The sequence below is a fragment of the Schistocerca piceifrons genome, chromosome 1 (genome assembly GCF_021461385.2).
Source record: "Schistocerca piceifrons isolate TAMUIC-IGC-003096 chromosome 1, iqSchPice1.1, whole genome shotgun sequence".
NCBI lineage: Eukaryota > Metazoa > Arthropoda > Insecta > Orthoptera > Acrididae > Schistocerca > Schistocerca piceifrons.
The window spans coordinates 515,824,707-515,847,608 of record NC_060138.1 but is presented as its reverse complement, the minus strand read 5'-3'; the positions used below and the strand labels follow the sequence as shown (position 1 = coordinate 515,847,608).

Below are 22,902 nucleotides of genomic sequence, written 5' to 3'. Positions count from 1 at the left end.
TTTGGCCACAGGGTGATCCTCATTACCAACAAACACTGTCTGCCTGTGTCCATTCATGTGAATGGACAGTTTGTTGCTGGTCATTCCCACATAGAATGCATCACAGTGTAGGCAGGTCAGTTGATAAATCACGTGGGTGCTTTCACACGTGGCTCTGCCTTTGATCGTGTACACCTTCCGGGTTACAGGACTGGAGTAGGTGGTGGTGGTAGGGTGCATGGGACAGGTTTTGCATCGGGGGCAGTTACAAGGATAGGAGCCAGAGGGTAGGGAAGGTGGGGGGGGGGGGTTATGTGGGGGATGTAAAAATCAGTAGACTCAGATTTGTAGGAAGGGTTCTGGGAATGTGTGGTGCATTTGTAATGGAAATCACATACAAGAGGCAGTTACAACTCATTCTAGAGTGCTGCTACAACATTTGGAATACTTATCAAGGTGGCAGGATATCAGGACTTGAATGAACTCAAGGATGATGTGAAGTCAAATAAACCAGAGTGTAATAGATATGTTCACAGAATTGTAATGAGAATCTTTGGAAGAAAAGCGATATTGCCCTTATCAAACCGTGTTGGATAAATATACAGAACTCGTATTTGAGAAACCTGTGTCGTGATTTTGCTGCTACCATTGTATATTTCATGTAGAAACCATTAGAATAAGATAATAGAGCTTATGGAATATACAAACATACTAAACAGTCATTTTCCCCTCACTCAGTACATGAATGTAGTAGGACAGAAATCTCCTAACATCGGTACAAAACAGCCTCCACCATTCACTACACAGTGGCTTGCTGAGTACATAATTATGTAGATGTAGAAGCTGCAAGTAGCTAAAAGGGAGGAAATAAACATACACAAACATGATAAATGGAAAATCCAGGATGGAATGTAACAATATTATGAGAAGGAAAGTTGCTACTCACCATATAGTGGAGATGCTGAGCAACAGATACAACTTTCCTTCTCATAATATTGATATATACTGGTATTTATAATTGTGAATAGTGTTGAACATACAAAAAACGAAAGTGACTTTTCAATAAAGAAGTTACTCTAATAAATGATCATTGTCCATCAATGATACAGCATGTTTCTTGCTTTAAAAAAAAAGAGTTGCAAAATAGTGAAATTATCAACAGTTTTGTTGCAGTATTGTCCATCCCCTTTCTCAACAATGCACTATAATCTTAGAATAGTATTGCCTGTCTTCTAAAGTTTCAGTCTATAATGCCCAGTATTTTTCTGATAAAAAAGAACAATTGTTTCATATGAGAATGGATATCCCTACAGCCAATTTTCTATTGGTAACAAGTACCACTTCAGGCCTAGCGATCGGGAATAATTATTTTTAGGAGACACTGATTACATGGAAAAACTAAAACACTAAAGTGTTAAGACCAGTGTTAAGTCCCATAGTGCTCAGAGCCATTTGTTAAGACCAGGCTTAGGGAAAGTGACCACTTTAGCTCATAAAAGATGACTACTTCATAAAATACTGTCAAAATAAAATTTTTCTCAACAGGATACCAGGTGGAACTTCCCGTGGCAAAAGGCAGTGTTCCAATATAGAATATGTATAAAATTTAAGATTAACACAATGAAGTGGGACATTTGAAGTCTGGGGAGCTAAGAAGCAGTTTAAAAGAGGTCACCTTGTACTGGTTTAAAGTAAATAAGTGCAGTGAAGCAAGGAATAAACAGAAACACCTTTATGTTTAAAGTTCATCCAGTAATGGGCACGTATGATGTGGTAACAATACATCTGAAATTATTGTGATCAGAAATTTGATATGGAGTACCTAAATATCTATGCACTGTAGACTTGTAGAATTACCACCTGCACTAAGAAAATAGATTCAATACTTGCATTACTTCAGACTTGTTGGTAATTTAGAGCCCATGGTTAAGTTTGGAAATGTGAGAAGAAATTTAAATATCAGAACTTAAATTACCTATAAGAAAAAAATGTCCTTAACAATATTCCAAAACAGACAGAGCAATCCTGTACTTAACATGAATCAGACACTGGAGCACAAAAACAAAAGTTACCATATGTTTCAGTCTTGATTACAGTGTAGCCCTTCAAATAGAATAATAGATAAAAGGGTGAAAGGAAAGTTTACACTTTGCACTACATTTGTAACTACAGCACATTTCCATTTAACACTCATTATTAATTGTTAATCAGTAGAAGTATTGCAGTAATTTAATTTATGAGATTGTGTTGAAAAGTAATGCCACAGAATTTCATAATGCGAAAAACTCTAAAATTTTTTAACTAAAATAAACTTTATTAACATTCTACATCTTTATTCTTCATGTCTGCATATTTATTTCTCAGCATTGTTGCCCTGGCAACAAACGAATTTTTCCCAACAAGAGAGCAGCTTGTTGATGTGTAGAATATTTAACTTCATCGACAGAGCTACAACCCCACCTCTGCTTAGACCACTTAATCACTATCAAAGTGAAGTTCTTGAAGGTGTACTTTAAGTTCTGGAAACAGATGAAAATTTGATGGTGCCAAGTCAGGACTGTATGCAGGATGATGGATGACTGTTTCAGTTGTCGCAGCACTCAGGTCTGGTATGGAATTGCCATGCTGGAGAAGAGAATGCCCCATGTGTGGGCAAACTCTTCAAATTAAAAACTAGATTAAAACACACTGTTGCTCATGTACCGACAGTTACATTACATACTGCCATGTTACACACTACAACTGTGAGCCTTTTGGTGGAAGATGGAGGCAAATATGTAGACACGAAAAATGGAGATGTACACTACTGGCCATTAAAATTGCTGTGATATGCAAATGATTAGCTTTTCAGAGCATTCACAAAAGGTTGGCACCGGTGGCGACACCTACAACATGCTGACATGAGGAAAGTTTCCAATCAATTTCTCATACACAAACAGCAGTTGACCTGTGTGCCTGGTGAAATGTTGTTTTGATGCCTCGTGTAAGGATGAGAAATGCGTACCATCATGTTTCCGATTTTGATAAAGGTCGGATTATAGCCTATCGCGATTGCGGTTATCATATCGCGCCATTGCTGCTCGTGTTGGTCGAGATCCAATGACTGTTAGCAGAATATGGAATTGGTAGGTTCAGGAGGGTAATACAGAATGCCGTGCTGGATCCCAATGGGCTTGTATCACTAGCAGTCGAGATGACAGGCATATTATCCACATGGCTGTAACGGATCGTGCAGCCATGTCTTGATCCCTGAGTCAACAGATGGGGACATTTGTAAGACAACAACCATCTGCATGAACAGTTCGACGATGTTAGCAGCAGCATGGACTATCAGCTCAGAGACCATGGCTGCGGTTACCCTTGACACTGCATCACAGACAGGAGCGCCTGCGATGGTGTACTCAGCGACGAACCTGGCTGCACAAATGGCAAAACGTCATTTTTTCAGATGAATCCAGGTTATGTTTACAGCATCATGATGGTCGCATCCATGTTTGGCGACATCGTGGTGAATGCACATTGGAAGCATGTATTTGTCATCGCCATACAGGCGATCACCTGGCGCGATGGTATGGGGTACCATTGGTTACACGTCTTGGTCACCTCTTGTTTGCATTGACGGCACTTTGAACAGTGGGCATTACATTTCAAATGTGTTACGAACTGTGGCTCTACCCTTCATTCGATCCCTGTGAAACCCTACATTTCAGAAGGATAATGCACAACCGCATATCGCAGGTCCTGTATGGGCCTTTCTGGATGCAGAAAATGTTCGACTGCTGCCCTGACCAGCACTTTCTCCAGATCTCTCACCAATTGAAAACGTCTGGTCAATGGTGGCTGAGCAACTGGGTCGTCACAATACACCAGTCACTACTCTTGATGAACTGTGGTATTGTGTTGAAGCTGCATGGGCAGCTGTACATGTACACGCCATGCAGGCTCTATTTGACTCAATGCCCAGGTATATCAAAGCCATTATTACGGCCAGGGGTGGTTGTTCTGGGTACTGATTTATCAGGACCTATGCACCCAAATTGCATGAAAATGTAATCACATCAGTTCTAGTATAATGTCTTTGTCCAATGAATACCCATTTATCATCTGCATTTCTTCTTGGTGTAGCAATTTTAATGACCAGTAGTGTAAAATGTGAACAACACTTTTTCATTTAAAAATCTTTAAGAGTTTTCACATAAAAAATTTAAAGGCTTTACTTTTCAGCACACCCTCTATAATATATGGAGGCTCACAGTACTTTCAGCTTTTTGCAGTGTGATACACACATACAGTGGCTAAATTTTTCTGTTTATAATGTGTGTATGATTATATAATTCTTAAATATTTTGCCTCCGCCACATGGTAAGGAGAGGGAGGGAGGGAGGGAGGGAGGGAGGGAGGAAGGGAGGGAGGGGGTAGGAAGAGGTGGGAGGGGGAGGGGGGATGGGTAGGGGGTAGGGAGGGGTGGGAGGGGGAGTGGGGAGGGGGAGGGAGGGGGTGGGGGGAGAGGGGAACTGGAAGGACAGAGGAGGAGGAGAGTGTAGAAGGAAGGAGAATGAAGTAAAGAGGGGAGGGGGCATAGTATGGTAGAAACAAAATGAGAAAATGAGTTGGACTGACATCAGGTGAAGATTATCCAGTTGAAGAAGAGTAGAGATTACAAAATGATGGTCACCTGAGGCAAGAAGAGAACATATTTGAGGATTAATGAAGATGAAGAGAAACACTCTTGCACTTAATAAGGTAGTAATCAAACACACAGGAGGGAGTAGTAACCACAACTACAGTTGAGACTCAAAGATGACCCATCTGGAAATATGAAGTATGAAAATTAAAATGGTCAAATAAAAAGTATGAGAGACACGAAATTAAATGATCCTACGAATAATTTATGGCAGTATTTAGAAATTCTCAGCAACAAGTTTATAGAAAATAAGAAATAACAACAGAGACTCTGACATATTGCACCACCATGCAGTTTCCCTTCTTTCCACCTGCTTCTTACACACTTCTTTCAATTTATTTATTTATTTTTTCCTTGATGTTGCACAAATGCTTGCCTTTTACCCTGGAAACTTGTTGTCTCACTTAACTGTATGCACTTGATACAACAGTAACAATACAAAGTAGAAGAAGGGACATACAAAATAAATGTCTTTATTCACTATGTCTTTTTTTTTACTTCTGCAACTAACATCAAGAAAGTTAACTGCTTAAATTTTTAGAATCAGCCGACAAAAACAGACAAAACTGCAAAACAAGCATTTGATAAAGGTGTGCAGATCATCATACTTACCAAACATACAGTTTGTAATGCAGTAACAACAATGAAAATAAAAGTGACACAGCTTTCCATGTGATCTACAGTCAAGTCATGGTGCCATTGCCTAGCATATCATAAATGAGAACACACCTATTATTACAGTAACTTGGGGCGTATAAAAGGAAAACTTGTAAAGCTAATACCTTTGAATATGTTTGATGGTATATCATGGGAGAAAATGGAAACATAATAAAGAAATGTGCTGACACCACTTATGATGCACGTATTTATAAAATTAACATACCAACATGAATGCAGACTTACGAAGTTCTAAAACTTCATTTATTCATTTACCAATTGGCTACTACCAAAACAGCCATTTTCACCAAGTATCTACTGTTAATTCAGCCAAAGTGAACAAATGTGGAAATTAAGAGACTGCAGACTTCTTGCTTAGGATCTGACAATGATTGAGAGGATGGGCCGTCATTCACCTTTGAGATGAAGTGCTAAATGCCTAGCAATTTTGCTTACATGCTGAATGCTCTTTCTCCAGAGCAGTAATTTGAAAGAGGAATATAACAACTCCTGGTGCTACATAAGTCAAATGAAGGAGTGAATATATGAAAATAAAAGGTACATGTAAGTAACACTCTTATGAAATGAATATAAGAAGTGGCACAATTAATAGATTGTAATGGAGTAGAACAATTAATGGCCACACATATGATTCAGATTATAGAGATTCCAGAAAGCTGTTTGATAAGGCAGCTGAACACTGCTCTGTTTACACTCAGAGTTACTGTTCAATGACCAGCCAGCTGCTATCTCTTCAACTGTGTTTCTTATTGTCTCTATAGGGTGTTTTCATATAGCTGCAATATGGCATGTCAGTTCTCAGAATCTATTTCTAAAAGTTTAAAGCCACTTTGCTACAGTTGGACAGTTAAAATTTTTAAAATCAATGTTTCTATATTTCATCATCCACCTGGGCACTATCAGCAGATTTCAGACTGTGGCCATTATCCTGCACCACAAAAACCAAAACTACAGTTACAATTCATTGTCACTGGTATAAAGTGGGAGTATTAACAAAATTCTTGAGGACTTGTACTGCAACAACCACTATATAAAATGAGCTACCATCAAAAAAAGAGTAAAAGTGCACACTGTGCTGGCAGTCAAGAAGTTAATATATATGTTCCACTTGATTATCCATAGTTTTACAAATAATATATGTATGAAATGACCACCATAATATTATTTCACTAGTGGCACAATACACACTAGGAGTCTTAACAACTAACATGGAGACAGCAGACAGTGAAAGAGTTTTACAGAGCTTTCCATGTATTGCAGGAGAAAATGCTAACAGGTGCACACACTCAGTTTTCTTTCTTCTTATAATGAGAACTGGCAGATCACTACACTTGAAAGGATTGGATGTTGTGAAATGAAGAGACAGAAGAATGAATCCCTAAGAAATATTGGAAACAGCCAGATAGAGAGTGAGCAAAGGAGAGTGACAGTGTACAAGTGTGAGTGACACAGTGAGGGGAAAGGGGGGGGGGGGGGGGGGAGATAGCATGCAGGTGTGCCTAATGCCGATTTTGCTAGAATGCATAGGAATGTGCGCCAAAGTAAAACTACTTGACGAGTTGGAACTGTGTGCTGATCTGGGACTTTTACTCAAATCCAGATTCTTGCACAGAATTCTCTTGGCAACAAGAGATCTCTCTGCAGAGGGTAAAGATTTGGATTCGAGATCTGAGTTTAGAAAACAGTTTTACTCTGTCAGTAAGTTTCACTGCATCTGTTATTTCACATTCATTCTCTGCAGTCAAATGTCAAGTGACATTGTACCACTGGTACAATGGGTCATACCCTCTACCATGTACTTCACAACAGATTGTAGAGTACATATGTAGAAAGACTGATAGACATTAAAACATAACTGACTGTAATACCTATGAGTACAAATTCAAGTCCTGAAATGCAAACCAACCTTGCCAACACTGCTCAATAAGGACAGTTACCAGCAGATACTTATCAATTCACACTTAAAATATGCTATTATGGAGTGCCTGCACCTATTTCTTTAGAGTTTTCAAGATACAGAGGGATTTTCGTGAAACAAGATTGTATAAATATTTACATATGCTTTATTAGCTTTCTCTAGAGACAGGGAGCTTATACTATAAATTATTTCATGCTTTCAATTCATGATAATAATGTAGTATTAAGGTTAACAAGATATTCATCCAACTGGCACTGGAACAAATATGTCATTGTAGTTTCAGCAACATTAATCGAATAAGTAAACGCTATAGTTAGCATTCCAATATTGCTTTTTAAAGAAGGAAAGGAGACGAAAAAAGATGAATTTTTAGCTTGCTTTTAAATTTTTAATGATATGTTGCACTGTGTAATCTAAATACAGAAAAAGGCTCAACTTATAACACTCATATTTTACAATTAAGTCTTTTGGTCCCAATAACTCTTCAGCCACTTCTTCCTTTAATGTACATTAGCATAGTTTCATTATTTCTCTCCTATTAGTCAGATTTCCTATTCTCTATTCAGCCTTAAGAGCATTGAATAAGTTTGGTCCTCTTTTATACAATAAATTCTGGTTATTATGTAAATGTTGGTAAACAGCCTATAAATTCAATATCAAAGATGTGATATGAGTACCTTTCATTCTGCTAATTTATTATATTTGGATTAAGAGTATATTTGCTGCAGAATTACTAAGCTACAGCATTCTAAGACATAAAAAATAAAGTGAATAACAGTACAAGTGAAATACTAACAGCAACAGCTATACAAACTTCAGTTAAGATCATTCACTTTAATGAATTTCCCATAGTAGAACAGAGGAAATAGCAAATCTTGTGCAGGTACGCTAATGAAATTCAGTCACAACAAACAACACAGCTATGTATGATTACATCAATTATGAAAATTTTCATTTAATTCAGACATGTTGTATAAAATAAAATTTCAACACTGCATTAAGCCAAGCAGTAAAATTGTGTAAAAATATGACCCTATTTTAGAAGACAATCTTGAGGTAGCAGAAAATACTACAAAACAGGTGTCACATTGTACTGTTTCAGATTACAGCAACTTTGCTGAAAGCAATCTCTGTGGCATGCCTAGCTCACAAACACACACAAAGGCTCTGTCCTGTAAAAACAGAAATGACATTCTGATATACTTTAAAGTTATGTATGGTATTGAATCTATGCAGTTTGAATTCTATTAGTCTATTAATCATGCAAAGCAAACAAAGAAGAAACAGAAAGGAAAGTAGTATTAAATTACTACAGTTAATACTTGCTATACTCACTAACTCCTACACTGCAAATATTATATGAGTAGAATGCTCAAATGTAATAGGTAAGCTATCAACTTTGGAAGAACCATGCCAGAGCTCCTTGGTCCTGTCTTCTTATGGTATAAATATTAACTGCAGCATCATGCTTATGTTACAGCTATTCCAGTCTCCTCTGAAAAATTTTCTACATCCAGACCTTTGTTAATTTCCTTCTCTGTTTCCAAAACTTCCTTTTCCAGAACTGTAAGTTTTGTAAACTTTTACCTCATTTAAATGAAATTACAGTATTACATGAAATCATTTTCTTACCTTTAACATCATCGTCTTCCAGAGTTGTGCTGCTGTCTGTTGATTCCTTTACTTGGGACCCATCGCTCTTTTTGGTAATGATACTGCGACCTAAGACAAAAACACAAGATGCCTGAACAGACTGACATTCAAAACCTTTATTTTACATGCATCTGTCATTGGATAAAAATGCATGAATTTAGTGACCATAAAATGTAAAAAAAGTGATGGAACACACTTAACAGGCAACAGATATTTGTCAGATATTAGCAGGCTTAAATAAAGTAAGGTAACAGCCTGTTGTCTGTCTCCTGTTATTTGCATGAAAATTATTCTTGTAGGATATTCTGACATTTCTAGAATTGTCTACTGAGTTGATTTATCATCTTCATTACATAATGATTAAATTTCTTTGTTAAATTCACACTCTTTTTCTTGGATTATCAATACCAAATACTAATTACAAGAACATTTATGAAAAAATTAATAGAAAGCTTTATATGATTATTTTAACAATTCAAGACAATATTAAGCAAACAATTAAAGAGTTGCACAGTAAAAAATATGTGTGTGTCAGACCAATTATGCTAGTAAGTCTTTATTGTCCGTTGCTTCATAATAATTTGGAGTATAAAGTTAATTAAGGCCATGAGCATCAACAATTTATATATGTAGTGTATAGCTAAGGAAATAACTAACCTATACAACATTTCAACTTATAACATGCAATGAAAATTGCAAACTTTTAAAAAAGCACATCATAAAAGAATTGAGAAAGTGATGATGGTACATCAATGTGCAGAAATGTAGAAGAGTGGAAGTTTATTGATGAAAACTCAGGCATGAATTTAACTAGGCTATTGTTTTTTCTGTTTGAAGTTTCCTAATTATCTAACATAACCACACTATTTTGTAATAGATGATGGGCCTAATTATTTCTGCATTTCTCTAGATAGAAAATTATGTTGAAATTTTGCTTTCTACTTATACTGAGATGTTGTAAAATACCACACACAGATATTTATTTGCTTGTGGAGCGTATTCCGAAATTAAATGGCTTTTATGTTCTTATTATTTGTTATCTGAGAAACTTTAATATTAGGAGAATGAAGATGAGCTTATACATCTCACAGCACTGTTCAAGCCTTTCCATTTGACATCACTGTGCCAGCTTGCATCTCAGGTGGCAAATGTACCCACTCTGATGAAAGTGTGGGTAGTGTAGTGCTACAATTTTCTTGTTGATTATGATGATGAGATGTGGCAGCACATAACCTAATCCTAACACCAAAAGAATAATGAACTAATCATGCCTACCCAACAGATCGGGAGATGGATCACGATCAACAATGTCACATGTCCCATTCTGCAAGACACTGTGGTGAAACTTGAAATTTAACCTAGAACTTTACAGTGGAGAGTGTGATGAAGAGGAACCATGTCTCCTCCACTTGCAGTCAGCCAGAGGTTATAATAATATTTTAAATATTTTTCACCACCAGGACTCAGACTGTCTACTGCCAAGCTGAATACCAGTGCTCAAGTATGCTTTTAACAAACTTGGCTGTGGAGGCGGATAATGTATTTATGAAAATAACTATCACGAGTGTATAAATAATGACTCCATAGATTCTTGCAATTTATATCAGATTTAATTTATTATTATCTTTATATTACAGTTTGGAATGGTATCAACGGTATGTTCACTTTCATTCTTAATGTTTATTATCCTCAAATCCTTTTACATTTCTTCTCATATTTACATCTTTTTCCAGTTAACTTTACCTAATTACCAGTACCCTTAAGAGTAAGAACAATTAGTTCTTATGTTCCACATCTCTCTTCCGTATAACAAATTCTGCAATCAGGTCTCAGTTTACTTGATAATTAGCCATTTTTAAGTAAGTTAATGTTATAATCTTTTTTTTCTGTACTCAGGCTTGTGTACTCCAGACCAGGTAAATCAATCTACTGTGAATAGCTCAATGCAACTGACAGATACCCTCAGGGTTTAAAATGCATAGTACAGTTTCTTGATGCAGAGAGTGTCTGTGGTACATGTATTTGTAATACAACTTTCTGGAAGAAGTAAAGGTAACAACAATTCATGGTATAGTTGAGATGCTGAGTAAATAACAGGCAGATGAACAAGAATGAAAACCTCACTAAAGTTTCAGGTTTCTCAGAGCCCCCCCCCCCCCTCGCCTCTCTCTCTCTCTCTCTCTCTCTCTCACACACACACACACACACACACACACACACACACACACACACACACACACACAATCATGGAAGCTGAACAAATTGTCATTCTTTCTACATGACTGATTGCTGCTGTTTAACACCTCTTTTCTTTTCATATACTGTGCAAACATAAAAAAAGAACAGTGTCAATACTTCTGTAAAAATTTTCTTGCAGACCACAAGTTTTGACTTTGAAAATGTAGCTGAGCTCTCCAACACATCATATTTTACTGTTTGTAACAAATTATTGTACATACAAATATTAATTTTTTTTTATTATCCAGTTGTAGATGCATCAAGAAAGGACAGGACATACTTTACTTGGTTGACTATATACGGTCATTTAAAGGTTTGTAACCTCATATTTCGATCTTTGAAATGAAGATATATGTTACTGTTTTCTGAAACATAAATGGGTGTAACAGGATGAGCATAATCTTTCATTTTTATTTGAAATCAGTTTTGATCAGCAATATTTCAATTATTATTGACCTTCTATGTTTCATAGCAGATGTATTAACTTTTAGTAAACTTGACTGAGAATATGGTGTAATATTCTGCAATAAGTGAGGCCAATCATCATGTGAAAATTCAGTTCTGGGAGATAGAATAAAGTTGTCATTTGTTTGAAACATCCAAGAATGTCCTCACTTATGGAGATCTATGTGAAGGTACATGTCCTTTTTCATGGACTGAAAGGAGGAAATTTGAAATGGATTTACTTGTGGTGAAAGAAAATTAGTTTTTGGGCCTTCTTTTGATCTTTACTATTTTAACATTCATATTCAGCAGGAGTGTGGTTCAGAGTCCTGTTAAGACTTTGAGATTTAGGTTTTCAGTGCTTTCCTAAATTTCATTTAGGGGAATGCCAGGATGGTTGCTTTGACAAGGACATTGCCTATTCTCTCCACCCACCCCCCTCCACACACACACACACACACACACACACACACACACACACACACACACACACACACGCGCTTCTATCCTATTCCTCATGTGCACTGTCTCTTATGACCTTGTTGTAGATGGAATGTTAAACTGAAACCTTCCTTCCTTTCATTTATATTTATGACACAAAACACTACTCAACAGTGGAAGCTTATGGGTGAGTGGAAGTGAGGAATGCCAGAGCCAATGAAAATTATGATGGTACTGCTGTTCTGGTAACAGCCAACTTACTTATCTTATCAAGTTGTGTTACACCACACCCCACCAACCTCCAAGATAACCTCCTCCATTAATCTCTGATTGGTTTCAAGTTCCAGTTTTTGTAATCCATTCTCCTCTTTCACCGGGGAATGAAATTTTAGTTTTTGCCTATTTATCTTTATTAATAAACATTAACTGATACCAGAGAAAACATTTTTTTACCAGGTGGCAACCTACTGTTAGTTACATAAATAGCCAACAGACACACTAGCTGTAAGGATGTGGGCTACTTGCATCTACTAAGTGAGCGATGGAGGTACGAGTAAATGTATTAGGTAGTTAAATCTTTCATGATCCATAGTTCAGGGGAATGACGTATGACAAAAATTAAGGAAAATTCTGTCCTATATAAGACTATGCTAGGCCCTGTTCTTCAGTGAGTTTCCTACAATTATCCTACACTGCCTATCACACTGTATATCTAAACATTAGCTAAGTATCTCCCTCACAAAATAAATGACTTTTATTGTAAATCATAAGTTTCCTTTATTTCAAACTTATTTTTACTTTTTTGTTTCATTTCTAATGTGTTTCACTTCTTATCACACCTTACAATAAGGGATATCCAGCCAAAAGTCTTGTTTTCATTAATATTCCATTGTGCAAAACACTTACACCATATCTTAGTGCATTCCTACTCATCCTCTGGTTCCAAACCTACAATGTAAGGGACATTTCACTGTGGATAATCCCACATGTAAGACCTGTTCCATACAACCACACCGGAATTTCGTATACCATGAAAACTAATGACTCACCATTTACCGGCTTTGGTGCAGTTACTACTCATACAAATGGCAACCACATCACTGTAGCTATCTCCAATACTGTTGGGAACTATCTCTGTACCATATCCTCTGCTCTTACACTGCTCCCTTTTCACTGACACCTCCGTTCCCCCTCTCCATTAAAAAAAAAAAAAGAGTAAACAACAAATATAAGAGAGCTGTCTCCTCTTCTCAGATCTCCCAATATTATTCAAACCTCAAATCGTGCCTTGCATGTTTTCCTTATCTCTGCAGCCTCAATCCCCCTCCCATTGTGTGTTTTTCTAAATCACATGAAGGATATTGTCCCATAGCTTAGTCTTCTTTTAAACATACGTTTCATGTGCCTGTCTGCCATTCAATGCCTCTCCAGTATTGCAAGTAGCAATCTATCCTAACTCACATTGTTGTTATTGCATCCCAAATTTTCATTGTTTGACTGCTTTGGTATTGACACTAAGTGGAGAAGATTTGTTTTATGAGGAGAATAATTTCATTACTTAATCACTTAGTAAACAAGACTTCTTAATAATTAGAGTAATGAAAGTACAGGATATCCAAAATATCAAGTATAGTTTTGAAATTGTGTACTTCGGATGCCTTTTCAATCTTCATTCTTGGGAAGAAAATTAGATTATAAAGTTGTTTCCTGCATATGCAACCTATGGATGACACTATATTGCACTGAAGTCCATATACTGGCAACAGGCTTTACTGTAGGAATGAAAATTAACACAGACACTCCAAGGATTCTGTATAATCTTATTATGAAGCTGTAACGATTTTAACTCTTTATGCTTAGATACTGGCAAATTCAAGATCATCTACATTCCAGAGATTGAACTAGACAAAGTACGGGAATGGTTAATGTACTATGAACAATAAAACTGCTTAACCAAAGGTTTCAAACCCAATAAAATTACTGGTGTTCTGGTAACAGACGACTTACTTAACTTATCAAGTTGCGTTACACCTCACCCCACCAACTTCCAAGATAACCTCCTCCATTAATCTCTGATTGGTTTCAAGTTCCAGTTCTTGTAATCCATTCTCCTCTTTCACCGAGGAATGAAATTTTAGTTTTTGCCTATTTATCTTTATTAATAAACATTAACTGATACCAGAGAAAACATTTATTTACCAGGTGGCAACATACTGTTAGTTACATAAATAGCCAACAGACACACTAGCTGTAAGGATGTGGGCTACTTGTATCTACTAAGTGAGTGATGGAGGTATGAGTAAATGTATTAGGTAGTTAAATCTTTCATGATCCATAGTTCAGGGGAGTGACATATGACAAAAATTAAGGAAAATTCTGTCCTATATAAGACTATGCTAGGCCCTGTTCTTCAGTGAGTTTCCTACAATTATCCTACACTACCTTTATTAATATCTCTGCAGATAATTTTTTTCAACATTATGAAAAGGAAAGTTGGTACTTACGATATAGCAGAGATGCTGAGTCACAGATAGGCACTACAGAAAGACTCTCACAAATAAAGATCTCGTCAAAAATAGATCACACACACACAAATGCTACTCACACACACACATGACTACAGTCTCGGGCAACTGCAACCACACTGTGTGTGTGTGTGTGTGTGTGTGTGTGTGTGTGTGTGTGTGTGTGTGTGTGTGTGTGTGTGTGTGTGCGCGCGCGTGCGCGCGTGCGCGCACTTGCGTGTGTGTTTTTGACGAAGCCTTTAAGAGCCGAAAACTTTATTTGTGACAGTCTTTTTGCAGTGCCTATCTGCAACTCAGCATCTCCACTATATGGTAAGTGCAACTTTCCTTTTCATAATATTGTTACATTCCATGCTGGATTTTCCATTGTTTGATATTTTTTTCAAGTTTGACTGATCTGGAATTGGTTAAAGTACTTTTTTACAGATGTGTTTAGAAAAGTAACTGGCTGACACAATGTATGCTGAGATGACAGAAGTCATGGGACAGCAGTATGCAATTATACAGATGGCAGTAGTATTGCATACACAAGGTATAAAGGGCACTGCATTGGTGGACTTGCCCTTTGTTCTCAGGTGATGCATGTGAAAAAGTTACTGGTGTGATTATGGCCACATGATGGGAATTAACAGACTTTGAATGTGAAATGGTTGTTGGAGCTCGATGCATGGGTCATTCCATTTCAGAAATTGTTAGGGAATTCAATATTCTGAGATCACAGTGTCACGAGCATGCTGAGAATACCAAATTACAGGGAAAGCCTCTCACCATGGGCAACATAGTGGCTGACAGTCTTCACATAATGAGAGAGAGCAGTGGCATCTGCGTAGAGTTGTTGCTGCTAACAGACAAGCAATCAATGTGGCACATACAATGAATGTATCTCTTAGGACTACGCAGAAAAATTTGGCATTAATGGGCTATGGCAGCAGATGACCGACTTGAGTGCCTTTGCTAATAGCATGGCATCACCTGCACTGCCTCTCCTGGCCCCATTACCAAATCAGTTGGACCCTAGATGACTGGAAAGCCATGGCCTGGTCGGATCAGTCCTGATTACAGTTGGTAAGAGCTGATGGTGGGATTTGAGTGCAGTGCAGACCCCATGAAGCCTCGGACCAAAGTTACCAGCAAGGTGCTGTGCAAGCTAGTGGTGGCTCCACAGTTATGTGGATCATGTTTAAATGGAATGGACTGCGTCCTCTGCTCCAACTGACTCTACTATTGACTGGAAATGGTTATGTTCAGATACTTGGAGACCATTTGCAGCTTTCATGGACTTCATGGTACCAAACAACAATGGCATTTTTTTGGATGACAATGTGCCATGTCACAGGCCAACAATTATTCGTGATTGTTTTCAAGAACATTCTGTGCAATTTGAGCGAATGATTTGGCCACCAAGATCACTGATATGGGACATAGTTGAGAGGTCAGTTCATGCACAAAATCCTGCACCAGCAACACTTTTGCAATTATGGATGGCTACGGAGGCAACATGACAATATATTTCTGCAGGGGCGTCCAACAATTTGTTGAGTCCATACGACATTCAGTTGTTGCACTACACTGGGCAAAATGAGGTCAAACACAACATTAGGAGGTATCTCATGACTTTTGTCATCTCATTGTATAGCTGAATATTTCAATTTTTTCTCAATATACTCCTCCACAAGTTTTCCCACCTTACTTTTAATTAATTTATTTTTATTTATGAAACTTCCTCGCCTTACGTGGGCAAGTGCTCTTCTATCTGAGCTACCCATGCATGACTCACAACTCATCCTCACAGCTCTAATTCCACCAGTACCTCATCTCATACATCCCAAACTTCATAGAAGCTCTCACCTTTCTTCCAGGAGTGCCAGTTCTGCGAGGTCTGCAGGACAGCTTCTGTGAAGTTTGGAAGGTAGGAGACAAGGTAATGGTGGAATTAGGGCTGTGAGGATGGGACATGAATCATGCTTGGGTTGCTCGGATGGTAGAGCACTTGCCTGTGAAAGGCAAAGGTCCCAAGTTCGAGTCTCGGTCTGGCACACAGTTTTAATCTACCTGGATGTTTCATATCACTGCACACTATGCTGCAGAGTGGGAATTTCATTCTGGATTTTTATTCGTGTTTACTGTCTTATTAAGGAAGGTTGTAAGGAGCAACAGTCCATTTTGGAAAGGAAAAGTCAGTGAGTCTACTGTTCCAGTACTTTGTGAAGGAGATTTAAGGCAACTGTTGAAAATATAGATCAGATGACTACATTAGGAACTGCTCCTGCTACACATAAATTCAAAATTTTACCAAAATGTCACCACACTTAGCTATTTCATGTTATCTGTAACTTCATCTTCATCAGTTAATTCATTTGCAATCTGCTTACTTTTCACAACATTCCATTACATTGCCACATACTCTTAACATTTTAACTTTGTTGCATGTACAACTGAGAGAGTTCTTATCTATAGGGCAGTAATAACACCTGAAATGTGCGTTTTGACCATAAAAAAATTTTCTTTTCGCAACAAACATCATATTTAACATTGTCTCTAGCACTTTTGTTTCATCCTTTTGTTGATCAAATTTTATTACATCATGAACCATTAAGCAACTTCAACCTAAATAGCATAAATTACACCAATTTTGGGTAGGTAGCGTTGAACAGTTTTCATAAAGTCTACAAAATACATCATGCAACACACAGTTGTATTTAATTTTTTTAAACTACTTATTTTGATTACCATCTGACCATACTCAGACCATAAAATATGTATTTAAGTGTGCATTCTATAACTGCAAAATGCTCTAGTTTGGTGTAACTTGTGGTTGTTGTTGTGGTCTTCAGTCCTGAGACTGGTTTGATGCAGCTCTCCATGCTACTCTATCCTGTGCAAGTTTCATCATCTCCCAGTACCTACTGCAACCTACATCCTTCTGAATCTGCTTAAAGTATTCATCTCTTGGTCTCCCTCTACGATTTTTACCCTCCACACTGCCCTCCAATACTAAATTGGTGATCCCTTGATGCCTCAGAACACGTCCTACCAACCGAGCCTGTCTTCTAGTCAAGTTGTGCCACAAACTTCTCTTCTCCCCAATCCTGTTCAACACTTCCTCATTAGTTATGTGATATACCCATCTAATGTTCAGCATTTTTCTGTAGCACCACATTTCGAAAGCTTCTATTCTCTTCTTGTCCAAACTATTTATCGTCCATGTTACACTTCTATACATGGCTACACTCCATACAAATACTTTCAGAAACGACTTCCTGGCACTTAAATCTATACTCGATGTTAACAAATTTCTCTTCTTCAGAAATGCTTTCCTTGCCATTGCCAGTCTACATTTTATATCCTCTCTACTTCGACCATCATCAGTTATTTTGCTCCCCAAATAGCAAAACTCCTTCACTACTTTAAGTGTCTCAATTCCTAATCTAATTCCCTCAGCATCACCCGACTTAATTCGACTACATTCAATTATCCTCGTTTTGCTTTTGTTGATGTTCGCCTTATATCCTCCTTTCAAGACACTATCCATTCCATTCAACTGCTCTTCCAAGTCCTTTGCTGTCTCTGACAGAATTACAATGTCATCAGCGAACCTCAAAGTTTTTATATCTTCTCCATGGATTTTAATACCTCCTCCAAATTTTTCTTTTGTTTCCTTCACTGCTTGCTCAATATAGAGATTGAATAACATCAGGGAGAGGCTAAAACCCTGTCTCACTCCCTTCCCAACCACTGATTCCCTTTGATGTCCCTCGACTCTTATAACTGCCATCTGGTTTCTGTACAAATTGTAAATAGCTTTTCACTCCCTGTATTTTACCCCTGCCACCTTCAGAATTTGAAAGAGAATATTCCAGTCAACATTGTCAAAAGCTTTCTCTAAGTCTACAAATGCTAGAAACGTACATCATATACTTCCATCTTCCAGTGCACAGTGTCACTGTAATAGTTTGCATGGAAGACAGATGTACATGATAGTGATATAACAGAATGGGGCATTTCAAGAATGATTAGTTGTTGCACCTCTAGAAAGCGCAGTTAAATGTGTCTTTTATGACCTGAGGATGGTCAGACTCCGACCAAAATTGACTGTCAAAATAAAAATAAGTACTGCTGAGTATTACATGGTACAGTTCAAATCAACAGTTCCTAAGAAATAAGATCTGTACCATATAAGATTTTATCAGATCATGTATTACAGTCACCTAATGCCAACCTTGCAAGATCACATAAAAGAACAACCTCCTTGCTCTCTTGTGTGTTACATAATTATGCAACCACTTCAAACTAAAAACTGGTGTCTTCAAGGCAGTCAGTTGAACACACCATGTGATTTATGTGGTACTAAGCTTTCATAAAAAAAATTCCTGTGACAGTAGGTCAACAGGCTATTTTACCCACATGTAATATTTTGTGGAAAATAATTTGACAGCCTTCATCCCACTATCTTTAACTCTGGGTAAAATACAAGAACCTGATAATTTTACATTTCATATAGTTGTTTTCAACTGGCTAACTTTCTACAAACATTCACTATGCCCATCAAATTTAAACAAAAGTCAATGACCAGGTTTTGAATATGATTTTCTCAAGTCATCAAATTTCAGCTCACATGAGGTGTATCTACAAGTAACAGTAGTAGAGCAGAAGGTTTGGGAGAAACAGGGCTCAAGAACTAGTTGGCATTGAATAATTCAGAACTTTATTTGCATGTTAGTTAAAGAAAAGAAGAAAGATTCTGATTTAATGTACTGTTAATGACAAGGCCTTATGAGTTACGTCACTAGCCCAGATAGAGCAAAGATGGGGTAAGACTTTGATCACATTCTTCTAAAGGAGCCTTTACAACATTTAGGGAACCCTCAGGAAACTTAAACTGAATGGCCTAACGGACATTTCAACTCTGTTTCTCCTGAATGTGATCCTACAGTGCTAAGCACTGTTCTACCTCATTCATTTGATTATCAGTTACCCAACGGAGAACTTCTAGTATTTGCACAATGTTATGGCTCCGTTACAAATGTGTCACTGTTTGTTCATCTACGTCAAGATAAACAAAATTTTTTATGTTACCTTCTTTCAGGCCGATCCAATTTGTACAACATTTTCAAGCAAGCAGAAAGTATAAGTCTGAGAGGAATGCTACACATCCACTTACATCTACTCTTGTCCATTCACTGCACTCAAAACACTTTCTAGTCACAAAATAGGGTTCCTTTCACCTCCTACTATTTCTGATGACTCCTTCATTTGTGTCTCCCCTTGTACTTGCAACAGGTGGGTCCCTATCAATTTGGGGCCGAGTGATCTGGTCCTCCTCCTATTCAGCTTCTCCAAACATAATCCCTTTTCCTTCCTGTAGCAAGAACTAGCAGTGCTGAAAGCTAGGAATAGTTTTTTCGCACTTTTGAATGTATCTATTGAAAGCACCAGATTTTTGTCTTCTGTAAGTTAGCACTGGCCACCTATTCTGTCTCACTGTAATTTTGCACTTATTTCTTTTCTCTTTGTTAACGCTATTTCATGATAGTTTTCACTGTTTTCATTCATGTAGAGGTAAATGTTATCAAAATATCTACCTGATTCCAAAATAGCTTATTGGGTTTCCAATCTTGTCATTCTGCAGAATATCTCCAACATTTCGAAAAGAATCTGCATACCAGTTAAATGCTGGTGTAGCTCAGTATCTGCTTATAAAAGATGGTTCAAGTGAAACAATGGAAACTCTGGGTACGAATATCAACAATATAGGAAACAACTGATTGCTACTTACCATAAAGAAGGCATGTCAGGTTGCAGATAGGCACAATTAAAAGACACTTACACAAAGCTTTCCACCACAGCCTTCATCAGTAAAAGCCATACACACACACACAAGCAAGAAATCAAGCAAGCATACCTTAGACACATACAACTGCCAACTCCAGCATCTCGGGCCAGAATGCATCTATTACATGGGATGCAAGCAGCAATCTGGAGCAAGCGGGGAAGGGGAAGGGATAGTAGTGTGTGGGTGGAGAGAGAGACAACACCATCTGGCAGTGTCCAGGGACTAAAAAGCCAACAGGTGCAGCATCAGGAGGTTGTGGGGCAAGGAGGTGGGGGGAAAAAAGGAGGTTGAGGCACGAATAGTTATGGGAGGGGGGAATGTGTTTTACAGATAACTCCAATCAGCAGAGTTTGGAAAAGCTGGTGGTGGAGTGAAGAATCCAGATGGCTCAGATAGTGAAGCAACCATTGAAATCAAGTGTTTTATGTTCAGCTGCATGTCGTGGCATACGGTGGTCTACTCTGCTCTTGGCCACAATCAGGCAGTGACCATTTACCCTGGTACACAGTTGGCTGGTAGTTATACCGATATAAAAAGCTGTCCAATGATTGCAGCAGAACTGGTAAATGACATGGCTGCTTTCACAGGGGGCCCAGTCCCTGACGGGACTAGAATAGGAACTGCTGGGTGGATGGATTGGGCAGGTTTTGCATCTGGGTCTTCCGGAGGGATATGATCCTTGTGGCAAGGGGTTGGGATTGGGAATGGCATAGGGATGGAGTAGGATGTTGTGGAGGTTGGGTGGGAAGTGTCTCAGATAGGATGTCCCTGATTTCAGGGCATGATAATAGGTAATCAAAGCCCTGGCGTAGGATGTGATTCAGTTGTTCCACTCTGGGGTGGTACTGGGTGACGAAGGGGATGCTCCTTTGTGGCTGGCTCTTGGGAGTGATGGGAAGATTTGGGGTGTGAGGGGAAATGGCATGGGAGATCTGTTTGTGGACTAGATCTGGGGGATAGTGCCTGTGTGTGAAGGCCTTGGTGAACCTCAGCATACTGAGCAAGGGAGTTTTTGTCAGTGGAAATACACCATCCCCAGGTGGCCAGTCTATATGGCAGGGATTTTTTGGTGTGAAAGGTATGACAGCTGTAAAACTGCAGGTATCACCCAATTGTGGCGAAGAGAACAGCAGACCACCATGTGCCACAACATGCAGCTGAATGTGACACACTTAATGTCAATGGTAGCTTCACTACCGAAGACATCTGGGTCCTTCCCTCCACCTCTAGCTTTTCTGAACTGCGCAGATGGAATTATCCTTATGACACACTCTCCACTCTCGTAAATATACCTGCCTCAACGTATGGTAACATACTGTCCCCACACCCTCCACCCAACAGTTCCTGCACCATCTGTCCTATCATCTCCTCCCCATTGTCATCTCCCAACCTGTTTATTTGCAACCCTCTACCAATGCATCTGCCCATTTTTGCCAGCTCCTCTCCTTTTCTGCCCTTTTTCCCCCCACCTTCCTTCCCCACAACCTCCTGAAGCTGCACCTGTTGGCAGTCCCAGCCTTGCACATTCCACCAGGCAGTGTTCATCTCTCTCCTCACCCACACACTGCTATCCCTTTCCCTTCCCCACTCCCTTCAGATTGCTTCTTGTATCCCATGTGATAGCTGTATTCCAGCCCAAGATGCTGGAGTTGCCAGTCATATATGCATAAGGTGTGCTTGCTTGTGTGTATGAATGGTGTGTGTGTGTGTGTGTGTGTGTGTGTGTCTTTTACTGATGAAGGCTGTGGCAGAAAGCTTTATGTAAGTGTCTTTTAATTGTGCTCATCTGCAATTTGACATGTCTTCTTTATGGTAACTATAAAAGACAGCTATTAGCTACAGGATAATCTCATACACCTGTTGTTTCATTAATGTTGAACATAAGCATATGCTCCCCACTTTCTCAACCAGGTAAGTTTGAAGCCCTGATGTTAGTATTTGATTCTGTATTACATATAATAGGGAACTGTGTGAGATTGTTAAAAAGCACAGAAGTTCAATCAGTTGGTCCTAAATGGTATCTATTAGAATGTTCATAAAGAGACAGTGTGACTGTGGTTTGATGAAAATTTAGGTCATGATTTTGATGCAGTGGACTGGTTATCCCACAAAAATCAGTCTTACGGAGGAGTTATAGGTAATTTTTCCACCACAGGATACCACTGTTAGTTAGGGAGAGAATGCACTTTGATGATGAGTGGGACAGAGAGAATGTAGTATAAAATATGGAAAATAGTACAGATGAAGGTTCCCATAAAATGTTAACAAGTCTGAGTGGAAGTCAATGAACAGCTACACTAATGAATCTCAACATTGAGGAAGGTTCAAAGTAAATGCCAGTTAGCATCTCACTAAGTGCGATCAAATGTATGCCTCATTCAATGAGGGGGCGACAGTGACCCGAGCTGCTACTGACAAGAACATTTGCAAGATTTAAAGGGCCAGTTCCTCTACTGTGTCTAAAGAAATATGGATGTGGATGCATTGGCACTTTGAAAGAAGATGCCAA

At 38.4% G+C, this 22,902-nt stretch overlaps 1 protein-coding gene across 13 annotated transcripts in view; it reads right to left on the bottom strand.

The window, feature by feature from the left end:
• Positions 1 to 22,902, bottom strand: part of LOC124797826 (calcium/calmodulin-dependent protein kinase type II alpha chain) — a 1,017,246-nt gene that overhangs the window by 174,975 nt on the left and 819,369 nt on the right. For all 13 annotated transcript variants that reach the window (XM_047260866.1, XM_047260890.1, XM_047260884.1 and 10 more), the window contains exon 12: positions 8,892 to 8,981. In XM_047260866.1, the coding sequence (XP_047116822.1) occupies positions 8,892 to 8,981 (90 nt within the window). The remainder of the gene's footprint in view (positions 1 to 8,891; positions 8,982 to 22,902) is intronic.